The sequence below is a fragment of the Neoarius graeffei genome, chromosome 7 (genome assembly GCF_027579695.1).
Source record: "Neoarius graeffei isolate fNeoGra1 chromosome 7, fNeoGra1.pri, whole genome shotgun sequence".
NCBI lineage: Eukaryota > Metazoa > Chordata > Actinopteri > Siluriformes > Ariidae > Neoarius > Neoarius graeffei.
The window spans coordinates 61,480,014-61,502,521 of record NC_083575.1 but is presented as its reverse complement, the minus strand read 5'-3'; the positions used below and the strand labels follow the sequence as shown (position 1 = coordinate 61,502,521).

General features: G+C 41.2%; 1 protein-coding gene and 1 non-coding gene across 3 annotated transcripts; one reads left to right on the top strand and one right to left on the bottom strand.

The window, feature by feature from the left end:
• Positions 1–105: 105 nt before the first annotated feature.
• sav1 (salvador family WW domain containing protein 1) lies at positions 106–22,047 on the bottom strand. 2 transcript variants are annotated; one of them, XM_060926204.1, is made up of 5 exons: positions 21,574–22,047; positions 18,042–18,536; positions 6,971–7,241; positions 6,412–6,567; positions 106–4,819 (listed from the first exon to the last, which is right to left on the bottom strand). In XM_060926204.1, the coding sequence occupies exons 1-5, from the start codon at positions 21,668–21,670 to the stop codon at positions 4,606–4,608; spliced, it is 1,233 nt and encodes a 410-aa protein (XP_060782187.1). In that variant the 5' UTR covers positions 21,671–22,047; the 3' UTR covers positions 106–4,605. The 2 variants fall into 2 exon arrangements, with proteins under 2 accessions (XP_060782187.1, XP_060782188.1); XM_060926205.1 differs by having other exon boundaries at positions 18,051–18,536.
• On the top strand, positions 18,717–18,788 carry trnaw-cca (transfer RNA tryptophan (anticodon CCA)). The gene has a single exon. It is a non-coding gene; the product is annotated as a tRNA-Trp (tRNA).
• Positions 22,048–22,508: the final 461 nt, after the last annotated feature.

Genomic DNA, 22,508 nt, shown 5'->3' with positions numbered 1-22,508 from the left:
TATTTAAAAGTTCCTTATGATAAATTACAACCCCAAATCAGAAAAAGTTGGGACAGTACATTGAAACTGAAAACAAAGATTTGTAAACCATCTTTGACCTTTATTGCATTCAAAAAAAACCACATCACATTAATATTTTACCTCACAATTTTTCTTCCTAAATAAAACAAACATTTTGATTCTTGCAACACATTTAAAAAAAAGTCAGGATAGTAAAGCATTTACCACTTTAAAATGTTGCCATTTTAAATGATGACACTCATGACACTTAAAAGATGTTTAGGGACTAAAGACACCGAAACATTTCAGGTGTTATTTTGTCCCATGTTTCCTACAAACAGGTCTTAAGATGTGTAACAGTACGAGGTCAACACGGTCATATTTTTCATTTCGGAATTCACCGCACATTCTCTACTGGGGACAGGCACCCTCTTCTTCCCCAGCCATGCCTTTATAATGTGTACAGAATGTGGGTTTACATTGTCTTGTTGAGATATCCCTGGAAAAGACGTCGTCTTGAAAATAGTATACGTTGCTCCAAAATTTCAATGATGTACTTTTCTGCATTAATGCTGGCATCACAGAAGTATAAGTTACTTTTGCCAAGGGCACGGACACAACCCCATACCATGACACGGCGTTTCTCAACCTTTTTTCAGTCACGGCACCCCCATATAAAATATATGCAGTCACGCTGACCATACTCTGACCCTGGCAGTGACATTGTGACATGGGAAAGGGGATAAAATTTTGATGATGCATGAGGCGGCGATGATCTGCATTAGTGCAACTATCGTTTTTTGGAATTTTAATTCATTTTATTTATTTCAATGTTAGAATACCGTAAAATACCAAATAATAGCCCGGGCGATTATTTGTCTCAATCACGTAAGAGACCCGGCGCGTATTAGAGACTAGGCGGCTATTTGGAACAGGCGATTAATTCCTTCTTCACAAACACCTTCCCCAAAATCTACCTCAAAACGGGGGAAAAAATCATTCTCAGATAGGCCTACTTTTAACCAGTATAACTTACAGTTTGTTTAGAGTTAGATTACAGATAGCACGGTGCCGACTTCGGGGAATTTTGAAGACGCAGAATGCATCTTCGCATGGCACAGTCGGGGTGGATAAAGGATAAATCACACACCTTTTCCTGTTAATGACTAGTTAAGCGCATGCTTTACAAAATAATCAAGAAACCACACCATTGTCTGTGCGCAGCACTGTGATTTAATTACTCTGCAAAGTTATGGTCGCTTGCTATCACCCTCACCCATGCAGCCTCCACCCTTTGCGCTTCGCGATGTCTGTCAATCTGAAATTGCATGGAGGGCGCGACGTTGAAGCAACATAATTAGGGTGCGAAGTGTCAAACCAAAGGGTTTTTTCTTATGCTGAAAAATAAGTGACCTGCAGTGGCTACATACTGTCATCTTGCATTCTCACATTTCTCTCCAAGACGTCTCCCTATTTGGCCGATATGAGCCTATTCCCCGAGTGAGTTGGTACGGTGGCTCGACCCCGTAGAAAACTTAAAGTTCGGATGAAAGTTAGTTGAATAGGTTACTGACTTGTAGGCCTACATGTTGCCTGCCTGACGCGTGCTTCTGCCCAACTTGCACGACAGATTACTTGTTGAAAAGGCCCCTTGGATTAGATTGGCCGCGAGCAGACTGAAATGCATGTTAGAACGCTCTCACCTTTTTTGTAAAGCGTCTTCCAGATCCGAATGGGTAAGGGCAAGTGAAATGGTATAAGGTCTTTAATAAAACTCAGTGTGTGCTTTGACGCATGCATTCGGCAATTTAGGTCGTTTAACAGAAGCAGCAGTCCAACCTTGGAAACCCGCAGTCCTCAATGTCACCACACACGCTGGCTTTCGTTGGGTATACCCAAAGGGGTGGCTAAGACATCTGTCAAAAGTTACGGAGTTGCATTCCTCAAGAAATATTACGGTAGACCAAGATTATAACATTGAAATGGCATGTTTATCATCACGTAACAAAATGTTGTAAACAGTATTATAGAAATAATTTCATTCATTCATTCATTCATTCATATTGTTTCGGTAGAAAACTATGCAATGCAAAATCGTTTAAACACCAGAAAACCAGAAAAGTGCTGGGCCTCAAGATTCTAGATAGAACGTTCGGACGCTTTTTTTTTTTTTAGACCCCGGCGAGTATTCGGAACCGGCCTTTATTTGTCACAACACACGCGTACACCCGGCCGTTAAAGGGAACTCGGCGGTTAATTGGAACTCGGCTATTATTTGGTATTTTACGGTATATAATTTTTTGACGGCACCCCTAATGAAGCTAGACGGCACCCCGGTTGAGAAAGGCTGCCATGACAGACCCTGGCTTTTGGACTTGCTGCTGATAACCTGGATGGTCTTTCGTTTTTGGTCTGGAGCACACAGTGTCCATTTCTTCCAAAAAAAGACCTCAAATACTGATTCATCTGACCATGATACACATTTCCACTGTGTGATGGACCTTCCCAGATCCCTCAGAGCCCAGAGAAGTCAACAGCGCTTCTGAACACAGTTAACATAAGGTTTCTTTTTGCACAGTAAAGTTTTACCTGGCATTTTTTGGATGCAACTCTATAATGTAGTGCTTGACAAAAGTTTGCCAAAGTAATCCCGAACCCATGTGGTTACATCAGCTACAGATGAATAACGGCTCTTGATGTAGTGCTGTCTGAAGGATTGGAGATCACGGGTGTTCAGCTTAGGCTTGTGCCCTTGCCCTTTACACACCAAAAGGCTTCCGATTCCTTGAATCTTTTAATGATATTATGCACCATAGAGGGTGAAATATCCAAATTCCTTTGTATCCTTCTTTGAGGAACGTTGTTTTTAAACATTTCAGCTATTTTCTCACGCCTTGTTGACAAAAGTAGAGATCCTCAGCCCACCTTTGCTTTAAAGACTAGGCCTTTCCTGGATACTGCTTTTGTACCAAATCATGATTATAATCACCTGTTGACATCACCTGTTTGAAATCACATCATTTAATTGTTTCAGCTCATTACTAGCCCTAAATTGCCCCGTCCCAACTTTTTTTGGAATGTGTTTCAGGCCTGAAAACACAGGAATGGATGCATATTAACAAATGAAATGAAGTTGACCACACAAAATATGAAATATCTTGGGTTCATAAAGTCTGCAATGGCAGACACGTCAAAGTAAATTTAGAAAATCACTGCTTTCTTTTTTAATTTCCATACTGTTTGAACTTTTTTTCTGATTTGGGGTAGAGATTAAATTGTACAGCAGCATATTGTATTAACATCTACTCAAGCCCAAATTTTACTTAGGTATGTTACTTGGTACACTCTGAAACCAAGTGAGAAATATACTGCTACTAGTTGTGTTGCTTTCTAGCTTAATATGCTGCTGGTGTTTAAAAAAATTTACAAACTTTTGCAGAGCACGATTTTTCTGTATAAAGCCCTTGCTTACTCTCTCACAAACACACACCCACACAATCCTACACACACACACACACACACACTTGAGCTGGCAGGACCTGTGAGTTTATAACAGAGTTATGAGGTCAGATAGCGGTCAGCCCCACACACACACACACAAAACAAATTTAAAAGTTGAGATCAAGCCATGTGACGTATGCGAGTGCTTATGTACATGAAAATTGGGAACATATGCAGCAAAACGATCATGCATGAGCAAGGCCAACATTCAGTCTTTCTCACTCACATACACACAATAATGAAAGACTTAAACATATTGCTGCTACACGGCATGGAGAGGTTTTTAGTTTATATAAGTTTATATATAATTTCATTATGCAGGAAAAAAAATATAGACATACATAAAGATAAAAAGCTAGGAGCCAAAAGAGCTCACACTTACCCTGCATCACATGTGATGCTTCTGCTGACAAAATCTAGTCTTTAAATAAAGACATATTCCTTTGGAAAAATTCACAAACCTTTTACATTTCGAGCTGGCTGGATTGTCGTTGTCAGGAAAAGTCCGTATAAAAGCTTCATTGTCCATACGCTGTAGGCAGAAGAGTGTGTGCTACAGGCTGAGTGGCCACACAGGCCAAAGAAAAGAACAGACAGGATTATAGCATACTTCAGACAATCGAAACACAGGAAGAGCTCTGTGTGTGTGTGTGTGTGTGTGTGTGTGTGTGTGTGTGAGAGAGAGAGAGAGAGAAAGATATTTAGCTCAGGAAAATGATTCACTAGTGACCAGGTCCCAGTTTCCAAAGACACTGTAGTTTCATCTAAACTGTACAGGGGGTAACAGTCACTAACATCTTTCGATAGTATATTGGCTGGAAGGTCTTTCGGAAACTCATCATTAATTCAGCTACACACCTAATCTTTCAGGCTATAAAATGGATAAAGATTACATTATAGAAACGCTGCTCCTAGGTCTGCAGCTCTCGCGTTTATTCCTGTGCAGTCTGAGAGCACCCTACGAACATCTGCTATATATCTGTGTGAGAGTGTGTGTGTAGTCCACACTTGACATAAGGTGCACACACAGAGGCAGACGCATGTGAAGGCTTGGCAGTGTATGTATTAAGGCATGTGTGTTTCTGGATGTCAGTCTCTTGTAGTTCACATGTTGTGAGGGAAGTTTTTGGTTGGCTGTTGAGCGTACCACTGCTGCCGTTGTTTGCGCATGTCGAGTTCGGTGAGCAGCGCCTGACGGTAAGCTTCGTACGATTTAACGATACGCTCCAGCTCCTTCATGAACAGCAGCTTCAGCATGCCCTGATACGTGTCCAGATCCATCAGCTGGAACAGCTCCCACTTTAGGATATGGTCATACCTGAGACAGGAAATAAGAGACTAGCGTGATACAATGGCTAATTTAAAAAAAAAACAAAAAACAAAAACAACAAAAAAACCTGATTGTATAAACATGACCGCCTTCGACTGAATACAGCAGTGATAATTATAATTATTCTATCCACATTCAATGGATATGAGCAATCGCATGCTCTGATTGGCTACTCTACTACTAGGATATCAGCTCATATACCGTGAGTAGACAAACACAACATGACAGAGCGTTTTACTGAACCAACTGAGGACAAAATAAAACCTAGTTGAAAAAAAAAGCAATAAAATACGGAATGAAAGTATTATGGTAAGAACATCTCTTTTTTTTATTTTTCACTAATTATTATTGCATTTTTCACAAATTGCTACTGTCATTTCATCGGTTTGTTTACATTCTTCATCTTTAAGCATTAAACTTTGTTGAATTTATTTTAAGACTGATTCAAAAGCTTAAAGAAGTTTGAAAATTACATAACTGAAATGTCGAAGGAAGAATTAAATAAATGTCTAAAGCTATTCTATACCTCAGCATGACAAGATGGCACATTCTACAAAAAAAAAAAAAACACAACACACTAAAGTCAACTCGTGCAGCCATCGATAGGTTTTTAAGAAGTCTGCCTAATAACAAAGCCTTTCCAGTAGTTGCTGACCCAGCATCTGTGTCTCAAAATCCAGTGAATGATTAGATTAGATTAGATAAACTTTATTGATCCCTTTGGGAGGGTTCCCTCAGGGAAATTAAGAATGTGGACAGAATAAAACAGTTATTCCACTCAATCTTATCGTACATGGCTTATAGCCAACCCAGCGCTACGCTCCTCGTCAGCTATCAGCTCACGTACGGCTTGATTTCGTAGAATAATTGTTAAATGTAGCCCTGCATCAAAGCAAGCATCAAAGCTAGCGGGGCTACATATGACAATATCACTAATTATTCACAGAGTACACTGCACTTATTATCCAAGTTCACAACACGGAGCAGTGATTCTGGCACTGGCGAGTGACATTTTAATCAGGATTTTCTTAATGTTATGCAAATGAGCTATGACAAATACAGATGCTTAGCTCCAAGAAGTTTCACAGACTGGCTTCCAAACAATTTTTCTATCTGTGGCCAGTTTCCATATGCAAAAGTCCAAACACATTTTACCTTTATAAGCACAGTTTCATCTTTTCCTTGGTTTGTAACAGAAATTTTCAATCAAAAAGTAAACGTTAATATGTAAAATTTCAAAGCAAACTATAAATTCTACTTTGTAACTGATTGTGTATGCTGGAAAATAAAAACATCTCAGTTTGCCAACTGCAAGTTTTCATAAGAAAGCTAACAATTAGTTGAAAATGCTGAGCACTTAGATTTTGTATTTATAACAAGGAGCTTTAATACAGCATAATTTCTTGGTTCGGTTTTTGCACAGTCAAGTCAGAGCAGAAAAGAAAAAAAATTAAAGGCAGATGGCCTGAAGAATCTAGGGACGACATGTGCTGAAAAACCTTTTATGCCTTAAGGGGGCTTCTGAAATGACCAGTGCATCCAGCTCAGTAGTGTGCAAGTATCTGAGTGTGTGAACTCACTTCAGAGGTGCTCTGGCGTAGACCTGCAGCCAGTCTGGGATCTCGGCAGTGTGGTAGGGGTTTGCTGGCACCAGCACTGGCTGATTCCGCTCTGAGGGACGGGGCTGGTAAGTGATTGGTGGAGGTAGGGGTGGAGGCTGATCATAGCGTGGAACGCTAATGGCCGGGGCAGATGGAAAATGAATAAACACACAGAGTCAGAGGAAAGCACAGAGATCAGAAAATATACAGAAAAAAATCTGACTGTATTTTCAGGTTAAAAAAAAATCATTTTGCAGAACCCAGAGATGTATTTAACATTAGAAACAAACATTTACATGACATGTAAGATGCATTTTTAGTCTTTCAATTTTGCCGGTTTCCACTGTGGGGGATTTCTGAATAGCAGCAACGTCAATACGGGAATGTGAAAATATGTGAAACTTGTTCTACTTCCTGAAATCATTTGGAACCACCAGCCACATAAAAATTTTGTCTAACAACAGTGTTAAGTTCACAGCTCTGCCACACAGGTGTCAGATTGGTGGATATAGAACAGCTCACCCACCCACACACACACCTGGGAGCACACGGGTGCCTGTACTGGGCCCGTTTGTTGATGTGGTCAACATAATAAACTCCAAACTCTGCAGACTCCACCCTCTCCCAGCCAGGTGGAAGCCCCTCCCTCTCCAGCGGGTGACTCCAATGAGTGGTGTTTGTGTTGTGGTCGATGTAGTACTTCCTGCCTCGAATCGTCCAGTCAACCGTCCAGCCAGGTGGAAGGGCCGTCTCTTCTCCACTCAAACTCGCCAGATTGCCTAGAGACTTTGCCTGCATGCGTCCAATAGCTACAGAAACACACGGGTACACACACACACACACACACACACTTCTTACAACAGCACTACGGTAGTATTAATATTACAGTTAAACACTGAGCATGGCATTCTAGCTTTATCATTCATATTTAATTCAATGTTTCACAATGACAAAATATTATTACTACAAACTTTATATCAGTTATGGATGATGACCTGGTCGTCAACAACAGCAAAAAAAGGCATATTGTTCCAAACCTCCCTGCAAAAATGTCACATACATGACATTTTTTCCCTCTTTTCTTTAAGTGCAGATAATACAGGAAAGCTACATGTGTAATCAAACATCTGCTGTTGATTCTGGGATTTTGGCCTGTTCTAGGAGAATCTCCAAGGGGATGGGGAGAGAGAGTGAGAGCGAGAGAAAAAGAGAGAGAAGTGCGCGCGCGTGCGTGTGTCCAAGTCTTCTGGGAGTAAGTGCCATTTCAGAGTAGGAATTTTCTCATCATTCTGACAAAAAAAAAAAAGAGAAGAGAAACAGAGCCAAGAGAATGAGAGCGTGTTAGAGCTTACAGTCAGTCAAGGGAGTGCCAAAACTTTTCAAACCAATATCACTGCTCAGTCAGAAATACACTGAACACACACAAAAATAAAAGATGCACTATCACTGTCAGAAGTCACAGTCAGTAAAACGTGGACTGTCAGAACACTTTGCCTTCTATGATGGTAAATTCTGCAGCTGGGTGAGACCGTGCACGTCAATGAGCATATTTGCGAGTGTGTGTGTGTATGTGTGTGTGTGTGTGTGTGTGTGTGTGTCTGTGAGAGACTTAGGCAGGGATGGAATGTGAGGAAAACCATGCTCCTCGCCTCCTACTGCTGAAGGAGAACATTCCTTCTTGCTCTAACACACAGACACACTGCAATTATACTCATTCTTTTCATCACAATTCTGAATGATCCATACAGTCAACTTTAAACAAGACACGCAACTGGAACTGGTTCATGTAAAAATGACACTTTAATCCAGCTGAACCTGTCCAATTCATCTTCTACCAGGATGTCTCTTCACACAGCGAGTTTACATTAACCCCATCACAGTCTGACTGGTGGAGTGTAACAGGATTAGAAAGTGTTTCCAGTGGAGCTGATGAAATGTCAAATCTCTCAAAATGTGTTTTTACGGTCGGACTATATTCCTTCATCCATCACAATCATGAACCACTCGGCGAATAGAAAAGGTGTCCATTTCATTCACAGGCTTTAAATCTATCTGTGCCACTGTTGTCCTGATATTATACTGCGACACACACGACATGGCTTTCGTCACTGAATGACTGTTTATACATTGGCATAGGTTTACAAATTATTTTAATCAGACCGCACATTCCGAATGAAGTGCTGAGATGTAACCCGAATTCAGCACCGTGCTGAAAACCTCCGTTTACATGCACATTACAACTAATCAACTCAAATTAACGAGCATGCAAGTAAGCAGCATTTAGATTCAGGGTTATAAAATCACAAAAAGGACTGCGAGTCCTGTCAAAGCATTTTAAGAAGTTAATATTATCTCAGCATGTCAGCTGCTTTGCTTTGTTGGCTCTGGAAGTAACAAGTCTGATAGCAAAAGATCTTATTACACAGATGGTGCTATGATGCATTTATGTGCTTTTGCGCCAAAATATTACTTGGACAGATCTCACCCTCATCCATCCATACAACTGTTTCTACACAGAGCTGTTTTTTTTTCCTCCACCCCACACACACACAGGGAAGTGTGTGTTATGGTGTAAACAAAGATGCCTCAGAATGTTTGGAAAGATTCAGATTGTAAAAGGAATCAGATTCATGATAAAGTTTACATGTTGTATTCAAAACACTATTAAAGTGATGACCTACCTTGTTGGATTCGATAAAAATCTTATTTAGATTGGCCTCGCTCAGCTTACTCTATTATGACTTGTGTATACACCAACAACGCTATGCTGTGCATGAAGTGTGTGTTGAAAAGGCAGGACAGTTTCAGTTGAAGCTTTAACTTCACCAGAAAGAGCGTGATGACCTGAAGCCTCATTTAGTGATTCCTTTGACAAGGAGCAGGGGCTTTTTGGTGCGCAGTTTCAAGTCGTCTATTACGTGTCAAAGGAAGTAGGGATTCTGAGGATGATACGGCACCACCAGCTTTCAGGATTCCTTTAATTGCAAATGCAACTGATAAAAGAATAAAAATACAAGCTTGAAAAAAAAATTGAGCATTTTAAGTAGTATTTTAATGTGCATGTCAGACAGACACTTAAACCACAGTGATTTGTCATCTGTTAATGAACAATGTGCTTTTTAATGTGCTTTTAATGTGCTTGTCGCTCCATTTAATGCTATGGAATGTCAGCAAGGCTCGAGTCTTCAGGACAGTTTGCTTCCTGGAAACGTTCTACTTTCTCTCTAACATGGCAATATGCTATCGAGTCCTTTAATGAGCGTTTGAAGCCTCAAGATCCAACCCATTTTTCAGTTTTGTCTATTTGTTATTTCATATAGGCTACTCCTTAAATTATCAACAAATTACTAAATGATGTATGATCATGGCTCGTGTCAGAAAAACAAAAACTTGAAACATGCACGTCATGGTTTAGCTATAATGCTTAAAGGAGATACGCAGAGCCTTGATTTTAAATACATTTCTGAGTGGATAGTATATCCAACCTTGACTCTTGTAAGCTGCATAAATGGGAATTATATATAACACACACACACACACACACACACAGGGCTCGAAATTCACGGTGGTCCGGTCGCCCGAGGCGACTTAATTTGTCATTTGGCAGGTAATTCCTGTCACTAGCCAGCCCAGCTGGCTAGTTGAAAATGAAAAAATATATATATGAAGTGAAGATTCAGACACACTGTCAACTAAAGCTGCCACATATTAAGCGTGTGTCGTGTCTGTGTTAATCAATGTCTTTATCGGCAGGACGGAAACTACCGAGGAATTCCGAATCATATCGTGTACGAGTCAGGCTGTCGGTTTTTTCACTACTGTGCATGCATATAACGCATCTCGTTGAATATCGCGGTAATCACGTGTAGTATTGGACCAGGTGGGTGGAGCACAGAAGCACGGCAGGCCAGAACTGAGTTCTCAATGAACTATTTATTGCTAGCTTTTCAGCCTTTTATCACTTCCCAGCTGCGCGCATGCACACACACACACACACACACACACACACACGTTCTGATTGGGGAGAGCTCCCTTTCTCTGCTCTCCATTTAAAGGGCGCAGTCACTGGGGAAGACACACAAACACAGGTTAATCCCCATCAGGTGCAATGATTCCACCACTTACCTTCCCTGTCTCCGGCCTCCATTCACAGACCGCCGCTTGGCCACGCCCCCGCTGCCACATCACGTTATCAAATTCAACAGATGTGGCCACATTATCGCCCATTTAAACACGTATTTTTGTTGTTGTTTACATCTACATCTGCCAAAGCTACGCTGTGATGTGGAATTTTCTGAAAGATGCACAGAAACCGCCAGAGATGGGAACAAAGCGACCTCGGTCTGAAGAGGAGAAAAAGGCCGCCGATAAAGCGTACGAGAAGGAGAAACGACAAAGGACTTATAAGCAAACGTGGGAGCAGGGTCGGCCTTGGCTGCGATACGATTTTTATGGAATAATAAATTTTTTTCAAGCTGATTCCTGGTCAATATGAAGCTCCTCATCCTTTCTCTCTCATAAATGGTTAAATACAGAAAGCATGTTGGACATATTTTGGATGCTATAGTCATGATAGTAAGTAGATTTGGTTTTCAATACTTATACACCAAGTTGCCAAGTTTTCCAATATATTATTATTTGTTGATATTATATTATGGTGCTCTGTGTTGTTCTCGTTTATGTATTTAACAACAGGATCAAAATACTCGGGTCTTGAAATAAATGCACATTAGTCATGAACAATGGGAATTGCTCTCTTTTGCATTATTTTTGACAGAAGTAAAATTCATACATGAACAAATTTTGGCTAGTTGATTTTCTGTTTGGCTAGTTACTTTGGAAGGTAACTAGTCCGGCTGGCTGGCGAAAAAATATATACATCATGCCTAGAAATTCATATTATATATATTTCTGAGAGTTAAAATCGACCGCAAAAGTTGGCATTGGCGCTGCCCCGCTGAGCCAGCCAGCCCTGAGTGTATGACGTCACAGCAGGAACCGGTTTTAAGGCCGAGGCCTTTTACAGCTATAGACCAAAGTCATAAATAAAAATTTATGGTGAAAGTAAGAAATCCTGTTACCGACTTGCTCAACTAAAACTGATTTGACTTCATTGATTGTGGGTTGACTCTCATTAAAACAGGATAGGTGTTATAACTTATGCAACATACATGTACATGCATGCATTTTCACTGATAAAACGTAAAAGGCTAATTAAATAAATCAGATGAACTGAGACAATCACATTCTGAAGCAAATAATCTTATACTGGTAACTTAAATACACAATACAAGTTACATGTATTAATCTAAATGCAGGTAAACAGCGTAGTGTTTTGTATCCAAATGAGAGTCGGAGCTTACCCGTCTGCATTCTCGCTTCTTGAAAGCCGATCTTGTGGCCGATTGTTTTGAAACAATCTGACTTTCAGTTGTTTGTTCAGTTCTCTGTTCATTCGCTTCTTCCACGTAAGGGCGAGATACTGCTGCTGAGGCAAGCATATCCAGCGGAGAAATCAGACAGCTGGTCCACTCATTCTCCATTTTCTCCATACTGAGTACTCTGCCATTACTGCTCGGCTCAGGCAATTACTAAAACCCGGGACGGGAAGTCACCGGTTTTAGCAACAACCGAGGGGAGGTCACTGCTCAAGCAATAATATGTCATGTCCCATTCCGTCCCGGGTTTTACCAACAACCTTCGGCTCACACTCCATGAGAACTGGTGCATCTGAACTTGCTTTCCTTTTTGAAAAAATAAATAAATAAAATAAAATACTTTCCTTTTCTTGTAGTTTTCTTTTCCTTTAATTGTTGGTACTGCACCCTTTCAATACGGGCTTATAGCCAGCACTCCTCAACAGATAAGAGGTTTCATATGAGTCTTCAGTAAAATGTGCAGAGCAGAGGAGAGACCACTTCATAGGCACCCAACATGCCTGTGAACTTCTCGCAAAAAGCGTCCAAATCTTTGCAGTTTGAACATTCTTGGGCCATGAATGCAACATACCGGTAAATCCACCTTTTGTCATGTTGCTGCACCCGCCAAAAACACATCTACGTGGCATGGTGATAAATTAGCTCAAAATGGAGGATCGGAGTTGCAGTCAGCTCTGTGTTTTAGTATTGCGGAAATGGCAACGAGACCGATAGACTTCCTGCTGCGACATCACGGACGTCAAGGTCATTTACTCAGACTGCTACCTACAGTATATAAAATCACTTTAATCGTAAAAATGACTATATTAGATTTATTGTTAACGCTTAAAACTATTCCTGTACCATTCTTGAGGTCTCAAGGCATTTATAAACAAAAAGTGAGGCCATGGCTCTGCATATCTCCTTTAAAGTGCATATCCTGGACGAAATTCATTTTCTTTTTTTTTTTTATATGAAAGAATGTCCCTTTACACACTCATCCAGAAGGGTAATTTTGCACAAGGCCATCTGTCTACAGCAGAAAAAAATAAAATAACAAAACACGTCTGGAAAAATCCCAAGGGAGTCTGGAGCCAGATTTGTGACGTTACCTGCGGAAGCGCGAGCAGGCTGCATGAGCTTGCACGGTTTCAGTGCACAGCCTGTGTAGACCAAGCGCTCCCATTTCTCTCTCATTGTCCGGTCTTTTGGAAAACGATGAGTACTAATCCCATCAAGATTGGTGTTTCTACACCCTTCTACGATACATCTGTTAAACATTTTAATAATTACAACCCCGATTCCAAAAACGTTGGGACAAAGTACAAATTGTAAATAAAAACGGAATGCAATAATTTACAAATCTCAAAAACTGATATTGTATTCACAATAGAACATAGACAACATATCAAATGTCGAAAGTGAGACATTTTGAAATTTCATGCCAAATATTGGCTCATTTGTAATTTCATGACAGCAACACATCTCAAAAAAGTTGGGACAGGGGCAATAAGAGGCTGGAAAAGTTAAAGGTACAAAAAAGGAACAGCTGGAGGACCAAATTGCAACTCATTAGGTCAACTGGCAATAGGTCATTAACATAACTGGGTATAAAAAGAGCATCTTGGAGTGGCAGCGGCTCTCAGAAGTAAAGATGGGAAGAGGATCACCACTCCCCCTAATTCTGCGTCGACAAATAGTGGAGCAATATCAGAAAGGAGTTCGACAGTGGAGTTTGCATGTTCTCCCCGTGTCCGCGTGGGTTTCCTCCGGGTGCTCCGGTTTCCCCCACAGTCCAAAGACATGCAGGTTAGGTTAACTGGTGACTCTAAATTGACCGTAGGTGTGAATGTGAGTGTGAATGGTTGTCTGTGTCTATGTGTCAGCCCTGTGATGACCTGGCGACTTGTTCAGGGTGTACCCCGCCTTTCGCCCATAGTCAGCTGGGATAGGCTCCAGCTTGCCTGCGACCCTGTAGAAGGATAAAGCGGCTAGAGATAATGAGATGAGATGAGTTCGACAGTGTAAAACTGCAAAGAGTTTGAACATATCATCTACAGTGCATAATATCATCAAAAGATTCAGAGAATCTGGAAGAATCTCTGTGCGTAAGGGTCAAGGCCGGAAAACCATACTGGGTGCCCGTGATCTTCGGGCCCTTAGACGGCACTGCATCACATACAGGCATGCTTCTGTATTGGAAATCACAAAATGGGCTCAGGAATATTTCCAGAGAACATTATCTGTGAACACAATTCACCGTGCCATCTGCCGTTGCCAGCTAAAACTCTATAGTTCAAAGAAGCCGCCGTATCTAAACATGATCCAGAAGCGCAGACGTCTTCTCTGGGCCAAGGCTCATTTAAAATGGACTGTGGCAAAGTGGAAAACTGTTCTGTGTTCAGACGAATCAAAATTTGAAGTTCTTTATGGAAATCAGGGACGCCGTGTCATTCAGACTAAAGAGGAGAAGGATGACCCAAGTTGTTATCAGCGCTCAGTTCAGAAGCCTGCATCTCTGATGGTATGGGGTTGCATTAGTGCGTGTGGCATGGGCAGCTTACACATCTGGAAAGACACCATCAGTGCTGAAAGGTATATCCAGGTTCTAGAGCAACATATGCTCCCATCCAGATGACATCTCTTTCAGGAAAGACCTTGCATTTTCCAACATGACAATGCCAAACCACATACTGCATCAATTACAGCATCATGGTTGCGTAGAAGAAGGGTCCGGGTACTGAACTGGCCAGCCTGCAGTCCAGATCTTTCACCCATAGAAAACATTTGGTGCATCATAAAACGGAAGAAACGACAAAAAAGACCTAAGGCAGTTGAGCAACTAGAATCCTACATTAGACAAGAATGGGTTAACATTCCTATCCCTAAACTTGAGCAACTTGTCTCCTCAGTCCCCAGACGTTTACAGACTGTTGTAAAGAGAAAAGGGGATGTCTCACAGTGGGAAACATGGCCTTGTCCCAACTTTTTTGAGATGTGTTGTTGTCATGAAATTTAAAATCACCTAATTTTTCTCTTTAAATGATACATTTTCTCAGTTTAAACATTTGATATGTCATCTATGTTCTATTCTGAATAAAATATGGAATTTTGAAACTTCCACATCATTGCATTCCGTTTTTATTTACAATTTGTACTTTGTCCCAACTTTTTTGGAATCAGGGTTGTACGTGATAACGTTGAAGAAATTTGCAGAAAGCCACCAGGTCGTTTTCTCATAAACAAACCAGCGCTGACTTAGGATTCAGAGGGAGGCGTCCTGCACGCGACGTCACGAAAATCAATGTTTCCCGGGAAATCCAAATGCCAAGTTTTTTCAGAGGCGGACCAATTCGCCTCAAATGGCTTGATTTCAACTGAATTTTTCTGGTATTGCGCAAGGTAAAAAAATTGCACAAAATGCAAAATGTGACAGATATTTGACCAAAGTTTAATATAAAATACGAGAATTACATTGATCTTGCTCCTGAATTTACCCGTGATATGCACTTTAAGCTATTTGCAACTTTAGTTTTCAAGTTAGAATTACTGTTGCACTACAAAACCTAGTTACCGATGGTCATTTGTTCAAGGCCTTTAACGGGAAATGATTATTAAAATAAGACCGTAGAGTGATTTCATTATACGGCTGAAGATTTCTACATGACTGAATTCCTTTCACAATATCATTTGTACCTGTAGGGAAAATCTGCAACATCATTGCACTTTTTTTGGTTATGTGGTATCTTTAACACATTTCTCAGCACCTGTATCCCACACAATCCAGGTTTCTATAATAATTTTACTCTAACTCTTCAGTCTGAATAAAAACGAAGTACACTAGAGCAGGAGCAAATGTGCAGAGCTGATTGTCAGGACTGCACCTGTGTATACTGATCACACATGGCCAGTAGCCAATTATTTGGAAAGTAGAAGAAGCACGATTTGCTTTCGAGATGCATGCAGCAGAAGTGTAGGAACCCTGACCAGTCTGGTTCATGAGAAAATCTGACCTGGGCTTGGAGACGGAGAATGAGACCGATGGATAAGTATAGTGTGTATTTATAGCAGCATAGCTGATGTCTTTGGCATGTGTCAGTTATTTAACTCTGGGTGGAGACAAGTGCTTAATGCAAAAGCTCACATTAACACAAACAGAAACACACATTCCGCACACACACACACACACACACCAACTACAACGCCAATACAGATGAGCACACCTAGTGTACAGCATCCACTCCACATCACTAGCCAGTTGCTTTCATACCAGTATGACCACAAGGCTGACCTCTCCTCATATACACTACCATTATAGCTACAAATTATACTTATGCTACAATTGTACACGTCTAAAAACTGTAGTCCTCACTTTCCGCACAGTAACACGGGGGCCTGTGTTCTACGCTCACTCAAGCACGCATGAGAAAGATCTACAACTGCATGCTGGCCATCACATACACATCGAAAGGGTTTCTCCAATGGGACAGTCATTAGTTGCACAATATCCCTGAGAAAACGGATGTAGATTTTACTGTGTACTGCTGACAAAGATTTGTTTAGAGCAGTCCTCCAACACTGATCTCATATTACTAACAGCCCCAAGCATTTATTCTGAGCAAGGCTAATCATATGACTGCTGAATCTGATAGAACTACTGTTTTTTTTTTTTTAAACACTCACTGATAAGTCACGCACAATGTTCAGTAATATTTGTAATATTCCAATGTCATAAAAAGCTGGGACATTACATGGCTTTTTCACAACTTTATTAGAGATCAGCAGGAAGCTGTTTACTCAGACTCATCTGAAATTGTAAATAAGGCATCAGGGATACATCACGACTCAAGACTTGATTCGGACCTGAGCTTTTTAGACCATGACTTCAAGATTCTGCTCTGCCGTATAAACAGGATGTAACAGAATGTTGTTTCAATTAAATGACGTTAATGCTAGCACAGCCTATGGGAAATCATGAAAAGCATATGGAGGCCCTTGATAATTAACAATTATTTGCCGAAAGCGAGGTGAATATCGGCAAATAACAACCGAGACAAAGCCAAGGTTAATATCCACTGATATTCACTGAGCCTGAGGTGGATAATTGTTTTAGTATAAATACACAGGTGATTATCTTAAAAAAAAAAAAAAAAATCGCATTCAAAAAGGCATTCATTTCAATCTTCAAAAGTGCCATGCAAATGTAATGCGCACAGACTTCTGGCACTCATCTACCGGTATGCCGAGTCACATAAAATACTTTGTTTTGAAAAAGATAAAATAAAATCACAATTCCACCCTATCTTTGAATAGTTTTCGACCAAACTTCATACCATCTTTAGTGCTTTTAGGAACAGCATTTTCTTTCATAATTTCTAATTCTTCCTCACTTACGATAACAAAGCGATTGGCTGCCATTTTGCCGAGTCGCTCGAGGTGATTATTTCTTGACAACCTGAATCTGTCGACCAATCAGAGCGGGCGATTTCCTGTAAATCACCTCCATATTCATAGTAAATTAAAAATAAATCCGTTAACGCACACCTCGTAGGAGATTAGCGACAACACCTGTAGACATACAGTACGTGAAGACCAAAGAAACTTGAAGGTGGGTGATATGGCAATAATATCATATTGTGATACCTGAAGCCATCGTCACAATGTACAAAAGGCATCACAATATTTAGTTTGCTGATGAAGATCAAACAAAACAACAGCAACATATTATGGAGTAGTTCAAAGACGGTGAACGTGACAACTAAGAAACGTCTAATAAGGAAAATCATATGGAGACACAGGACTGGTCCTATAGTACCACGGTTCTTAAAATGAACGATTATTATTGTATGTACTATTGAACTTGATAAATATTAACCCATTTTACTAGTCACTTGAGCTTAATCCAAGCCACAAAAAACAAAGGCATCCAGCCCTATATATGATGTCACCTTGAATCTAATAGCATCCCTAATATTTGAAAATGATATTTGTCAAATAAATCTGTACTAAGAGAGTCTACTCTTTAAAAAAAAAAAGTTAATACGCGTCTCTGGATGCAAATCCCTGCCTCAGTAAATAATCTGTTGCTGATGTTATCCTGTATATTCCTGCATCCCTCAAAGCAGAAAATAGTGCCGTCCTGACACCTGCCCTTTCAGTCACATTAGACAGAGGCATGCTCGGTAAACTCACTGTTCTTACCTGCAGGGGGCCGACTGTGAGGCTGGGGCGTCTGAGGCTGCGTAGGGCCTCGTGGATAAGTGGGTTCGCTGTGCTCATAATATCTGTAGTCGTCGATGAAGTGATCAGGTCGGCGTGTGCGCCTGGGCTGGTTATCGTAGTACGCCTCGGGGTGGTAGCAGTAACGGGCCACATCTCCGTTCTCAGCTATCGGTCCACCATCACTGATGAACGAAGGGGTAGAAGAGGAGTAGTCGTGAGGAAGGTCAGGGAGCGAGCGTGGAAGATACGTTGGCACAGACAGACGATGGCTGTCTCGACGAGAAACCTCGTGCTGGGGCCGAGGTGTTGCATTACGCAGGAAATTCTTCCGTCCACCTGCATCTGTCCCTGACGCTGGATTCAGTGGGTACACACCGGCACCAGGTACCGCTGGGGCTTCCGAAATTGGCACCTCTGCTCGCCGCGGGATCGTTGGCCCATGACGGATGAACGAGGGCATAAGATCTGAGGACGAATCAGCAGAAAGTTGCTAATTAAACTGTTACTTACAATCCTTTAAATATTCGAATAGTGGCACTCTAATGATGCACAACATCCCATTTTAAGACAGATTATGACCTAGGTTTGTGTCTGTAATTTGTTTTATATCAGTCAATACCACACACACACTTTCCCAGCATAAGAGACCTTGAAGCGCAACGGTAGCGCGTCTGACTCCAGATCAGAAAGTTGCGTGTTCAAATCACGTCGGGGTCAACTTATTTTAGGGCAGCACAGTGGTGTAAGTGGTTAGCACGGTCGCCTCACAGCAAGAAGGTTATGGGTTCGAGCCCAGCAGGGGCCTTTCTGTGTGGAGTTTGTGTGGGTTTCCCCCACAGTCCAAAGACATGCGGTTAGGTTAATATGGGACAGCCTTGGGCTGAGGTGCCCTTGAGTGTGGCACCTAACTCCCAACTGCTGCCCGGGCGCTGTTAGTATGGCTACCCACTGCTCTGGGTATAGCCAGTATCTCACTGGGCTGCGACAGCCTGCGACTAGTTGGAGACACAACAACTGCGATAAAATATGCGAATTAGCAACAATTTTCACTTGGAATCACACTGAATTGATATTCGCATATTTTATCGCACTTGTGTCTCCAACTAGTCGCAATTCAGTGAGATACTGGCTGAAACTCGCACTTCCTGTCTCACGGAAACTGACTCGAGAAGGGTTCGCGACGCATTTGCGGCCACTTTGAGAGAAATTTTGTCGCACTCGTTTTTTGAACATGTTCAAAATTTCAGCGACGAAGGAACGACACTTGCGAGGAAATTGAGAAGCCCCGCCGATGTTTCAAGACACTTTTGAAACTCTATCGCGAATGACATTCGCAATTTGTCGCAGCCCAGTGAGATTCTGGCTAAAGCGTGTGCATGTGTGTGTGTTCGCTGCTTCAGATGGGTTAAATGCAGAGAGGAATTTCACAAGTGTGTGAAATGTAGGGTGCATCAGTTGCCCCCTAAAAACGAAAAGTTCCTCCGATCATGATGCATATTTGTTTTTATGTTTCTTTTGGTAAGAAAACACACTGGGTGAAATATTTTGACAAAATTCAAAAGTTTAATGGTGGCACCAGGAGCTCAAAGTTATGGAAAAAGCTGCTATTTTATGACAAAATTTCAATCTCTTTTCATGAAACATTATGGCACCTTATAGAGTATACCAAATATTTTAGATACCCATTTTTAGTACATATTCTAAATATATTATCAAGCACAGTTTGAGTTTTAGCTGTTCATTGAATCATTGTTCAACTACTTTTAAACAATACAAATGTATTATGAATCACTTTAATGCTTCTCGATCCCTTGCAAAGGTTCTTAACATGATCTCTGGGTCACAAGAAATCAATAAATGGAGTCCAACATTGTGATTTCAAACTCATTTCATTATCTCTAGCCGCTTTATCCTGTTCTACAGGGTCGCAGGCAAGCTGGAGCCTATCCCAGCTGACTACGGGCGAAAGGTGGGGTACACCCTGGACAAGTCGCCAGGTCATCACAGGGCTGACACATAGACACAGACAACCATTCACACTCATGGTCAATTTAGAGTCACCAGTTAACTTAACCTGCATGTCTTTGGAGTGTGGGGGAAACCGGAGCACCCGGAGGAAACCCACGCGGACACGGGGAGAACATGCAAACTCCACACAGAAAGGCCCTCGCCAGCCACGGGACTCGAACCCGGACCTTCCTGCTGTGAGGCGACAGCGCTAACCACTACACCACCGTGCCGCCGTGATTTCAAACCTTACGCGAAAACATAAAATAAGCGTTTTTTGGCAAAAAATGAACCTCATGGTGCCACCATTAGACTTTTGAATATGGTCAAAAAATTTTACAGGATGCCTTTATTGGTAAAAAGGAACACCCGAACAAAAATGCATCAGATTTTATGAAAGTGAGGGCAGCTGATGCACCTTAATAAAAAGTTGTAATTTCTTTCTTTCTTTCTAAAATGCTTCAGTGTTGTGGATGGAAAAATGCCAACTCCAATCCAATAACCATCCGGAGTTTAAGGGCCAGTATTGGATCAGTGCATCCCTATTTGAGTGATTCCACGCTTATGGGTACTGAAATGGGGACATGAACTTATTCACCTAAAACCATTTCTTTTTTTACCATCAGGTCACAAAACATGTAATCTTTAATGAATGATATGTTAAAAGATAACTTTAATTTTCTGAGATGTAATAAAAACATATTTATATGCCAAAGTCAAGCCTATGAGTTCCAAAATGATGTCTGTTACATTACTTCTGTTACGACTGTCCATCTCGCATCTGTTACAAATTAATTACAATCTAGCTATATACCATGTTAATCTTATTGAAACAATGTGTATGTTTATTCTACTACACATGTTTATTAATTATATTTGCTAAAACATCACCTTCCTATGTTTCAAAAAGTAATTCTACATTGTTAAAATTGAGAATATATATGTCCACAACACTTCTGTTACGTTCTGACTTTGGCATATAAATATGTTTTTATTACATCTCAGAAAATTAAAGTTATCTTTTAACATATCATTCATTAAAGATTACATGTTTTGTGACCTGATGGTAAAAAAAAGAAATGGTTTTAGGTGAATTTTTAAAAATAAGTTCATGTCCCCATTTCAGTACCCATAAGCGTGGAATCACTCATTTAAAAAAAAAAATAAAGCAGTGAAGGAAATCTCTTCTTATCTTTCAGCTTTTTGGCTTTATACTGTCAGAGCTCTGGATGAAGCAAAGTGACCTTGAGTTTGAGAATGCCACTGTAGAAGTAATAAAATTAAGACATAAAGAATGCAATTCAGCTTCTTTTACATTTGAATAAATTCTCAGTAAAACACAATCCAGCTCTGATACACAGTGGATCACTGAGAGTCCTTAAACTCCATCAAAACACACTCAGGCGATCCATTTCGCGTGGTTCTGACAAAAGTTAGATATAATTTTAAAGCCCCCAGTTTGCTGAAGGTCTTGGATTTGATGAGAGTGACTCACTCCTGAGCAGAGGAGACGTCTCCTTCTTCACATACTTCCCCTGGACCTCTGCTGGTTTGGACGCTTCGTTCTTACTTTTCTTCCTCGGGAGCATCATAGCTCAGTGAATATACCAGACATTAATGTGGCAAAAACATTTTGTTAAAGGTTTCCTGAAAAGTAGTTCGTCAGCGGCTGTCATTTTGTTGTTAATCCGAGCGCTTCACTTCCACTCCAGTTCTCTCTGGACTTCAGAGCAGCCTTGGCTAGCTAACGTTAGCTGAAACGACAACAAAACAGACGACGAGCTTGCGAGCTCAGTTTACACTTTTAACCCTTTTATTCTGACTTACATCATCGCGACTGATAAAGAACTGACTTCTGTCTCCCTACGCGTCAAGGGAATTTAATTCCCACCCGAATAAAGCAGTCGAAGCTCTGAAATAAGTGGAGGGGTTAAAGTTATAGTAGACTCCAGCCTGTTGCTCCGTACCCAGCCCATATAATCCAGGTTGCCAGATCTGTAACAAAACTGCAGTTTTTAAAACCCAGTGGCTAGCACTGTCACCTCACAGCAAGAAGGTCCTGGGTTCGAGCGGCGAGGGCCTTTCTGTGTGGAGTTTGCATGTTCTCCCCGTGGGTTTCCCTCACAGTCCAAAGACATCCCAGCTGACTACGGGCAAAAGGCGGGGTACACCCTGGACAAGTCACCAGGTCATCCACATAGACAATCATTCACACTCACGGTCAATTTAGAGTCACCAGTTAACCTAACCTGCATGTCTTTGGGGGAAACCGGAGCACCCAGAGGAAACCCACGCGGACAACATGCAAACTCCGCACAGAAAGGCCCTCGCCGACCACGGGGCTCGAACCCGGACCTTCTTGCTGTGAGGCGACAGCGCTAACCACTACACCACCATGCCGCCCTGGTTAGGCTAATTGGTGGCTTTAAA